Source organism: Otolemur garnettii, unplaced genomic scaffold, assembly GCF_000181295.1.
Source record: "Otolemur garnettii isolate 467f Iridium unplaced genomic scaffold, OtoGar3 scaffold00047, whole genome shotgun sequence".
Taxonomy (NCBI): Eukaryota; Metazoa; Chordata; class Mammalia; order Primates; family Galagidae; genus Otolemur; species Otolemur garnettii.
In genome coordinates this window covers 8,795,832-8,798,332 of record NW_003852442.1, presented here as the reverse complement: position 1 = coordinate 8,798,332, position 2,501 = coordinate 8,795,832, and the positions used below count along the sequence as shown (strand labels likewise).

Sequence of the window (2,501 nt, the reverse complement as noted above, 5' to 3'; positions counted from 1 at the left end):
GACGCGACACGACGCCACCGCGGCTTCCCGAGGTCCGCCTGGCCGCCCAGCGCCGCGGCCCTCCGGAGGCCTGGAGGGGTCTGGGCTGCCGTCCACGGCGTCCTGAGGCGGGGGACGCGCCCGGCGCCCCCAGCCCTCCTCCGCCTCCTCCTCCCGGGCGGGCGGCCTCCTCCGGCGCCTCCTTGCGCCCGCCCGCCGCTCGCCGCCGCCTCCCTCCCTCCTTCCCTGCGGCTCCCCCGGCTTTCGGAGCCCGGGGGCGGCCTGTGGCGCGCGGAGCCCGCGCCGGACTGCGCCTCTTTGGACCTTGAGGGCAAACATGCGTTTGGCTTGGATCGTTTGAAATTCTTAGTTTGGGATCCCCGCCCGCCTGCCTCGTGAGCCCCGCGGGTTTTCTCTTCTTTTTCTCTTTTTTGCCTTTTCTGGCTCCGGGTCTCCTTTTTGACTCTCTCCCCCTTTATGCTCGTCCAGCCCTCCCGTTGCTGAGAAGTGGGGGAGGGTCTCGGCCTCCAGGTTCCCGCCCCATCGGGGCCCGGGCGAGCATGGGGGGCAAGCAGAGCACGGCGGCCCGCTCCCGGGGCCCCTTCCCGGGGGTCTCCACCGATGACAGCGCCGTGCCTCCGCCGGGAGGGGCGCCCCACTTTGGGCACTACCGGACGGGCGGTGGAGCCATGGGGCTGCGCAGCCGCTCGGTCAGCTCGGTGGCAGGCATGGGCATGGACCCCAGCACGGCCGGCGGGGTGCCCTTTGGCCTCTACACCCCCTCCTCCCGGGGGACCGGCGACTCGGAGAGGGCGCCCGGCGGCGGAGGGTCCGCGTCCGACTCTACCTATGCCCATGGCAATGGTTACCAGGAGACGGGCGGCGGTCACCATAGAGACGGGATGCTGTACCTGGGCTCCCGAGCCTCGCTGGCGGATGCTCTACCTCTGCACATCGCACCCAGGTGGTTCAGCTCGCACAGTGGTGAGTCCCCGGGTGGTGGAGGCCTCGGAGGGAGGGCGCGCCGGGGCGCCCCAAACCTTCGCCTGCGTGCCAAGGTTTGGGTATGTAGTGCACGACCTGGATCTATTTGCCTTCTCTTTAGTGCTGATGCCAAGGGATGAATGGGATATCTGCCCTCTAGAAAAGAGGCTGACTGCGAAGCTGGCTGCGGAGCCGGGCGTTTTAGGACTCCAGGCGTGTGTTCACTTGTGGATGGGGAGAGTGAAACCCGCCTATGGAAGTCTCATTTGTTAGCATCATCCTCAGAAAAGGTCTTGTCGGCTTACAGCAAGTCAGCTTGGGTGCTTCCATTCTGCCACTGCAGCATTGTGCCTACATCACCGTTAATAGATGGATCCAGGTTGACCAAGCAGCGTCTCCTAAACAAAGAGTGTGAATGGAAAATAAAATTAAGGGCAAGTGGTTATTGGATTAGAGCTCTCACCCTTGCTGCCCAATTTTGCCACCTTGCTGGAGATGTGTTTGAATTGTTTAAAATGGAGCAGCCGGCAGGCAGGCGGCTGGCATAGACAGGTGTGGCCTGCTGTATGGAGGGCCCAGCCAGAGAGCCTCTGGGGGCTTTGCAGGACCTGGGCTCCGGTCACCAGTGCTGCATGCATAGGCTTGGCTCAAAGACTCGCATCCCTCCATCTTTTTTATTCTCCATGCTAAGTGCTTGTTCTTGCTGTGAATCTGCATCTTTTTGTAACAGAGAGCCTGGCTAGGTGGAGTGTTACTGCCTGGCTTTTGGCACCTGACAGGGGAAGAGGAGGATTCAAAGAATCTGGATGAATTCATTTTGTGAACTTTTGGTGACAGGCCAGGAAAGGCTGGAGGGGGATTTCCCAGGCTCTGATGGGCAGGGCAGAAAAGGCCAGGCAGACGCTTCTGGAGGAAAACAGGTCTGTCTGCTTGGCCATCCTGAGAAGTCAGGTCAGGCTTCTAGAAAATTGGCCCAAAAGGGTGTGGGGCCACTGTTTGCTAATTGGTAAGTTGAGTGAAGAAGTTACATATTCAGAGCCCTTCGGGTGAGTGGGAAAATTTAGATACCACGTAGAGGATAGATTGCTCCTGCCTTTAGGGTACTTTACCGAGGAGATTATCTGTCAGGTCACTATTTTAGCTAATGTGAAATAGGGTCCATGTTTTAGATATCTCTTTTTCTTGCCCTGCAAATAGCCTGTTATTTTTTTTTCTTTGTTAAGTCTATAAACTTTAATTTGTGAAATAATTTTCTTGGGGAAAATAGTGACTAAGGTAACATTGGAATGGCTTTTGAATAGTTAGGATGGTATTTTAATCCCCGAACAGACTTCCAGATATCCTTGGGGCTTCCCTGACCTCATCAAACTGCATCTCTTGAAGGAGATGCTAGACCTGACTCCCTGGAGCACTTCAGGCGTTGATCAGCAGCATTAAGGCATTTTGAAATTAATAACCTTTCTTGTGAAATTTAGTCTAGAAGTAATCAGCTATATTGGTGAGATAATCGTGTTTATTTTTTTTTTAAAGATATGATT

At 56.6% G+C, this 2,501-nt stretch overlaps 1 protein-coding gene across 1 annotated transcript in view; it reads left to right on the top strand.

The window, feature by feature from the left end:
* Positions 1-8: 8 nt before the first annotated feature.
* Positions 9-2,501, top strand: part of ZNRF1 (zinc and ring finger 1) — a 105,618-nt gene continuing 103,125 nt past the window's right edge. Inside the window, exon 1 of the mRNA XM_003791327.3 lies at positions 9-963. Within this exon, the coding sequence (XP_003791375.1) occupies positions 540-963 (424 nt within the window). The 5' untranslated portion in view covers positions 9-539. The remainder of the gene's footprint in view (positions 964-2,501) is intronic.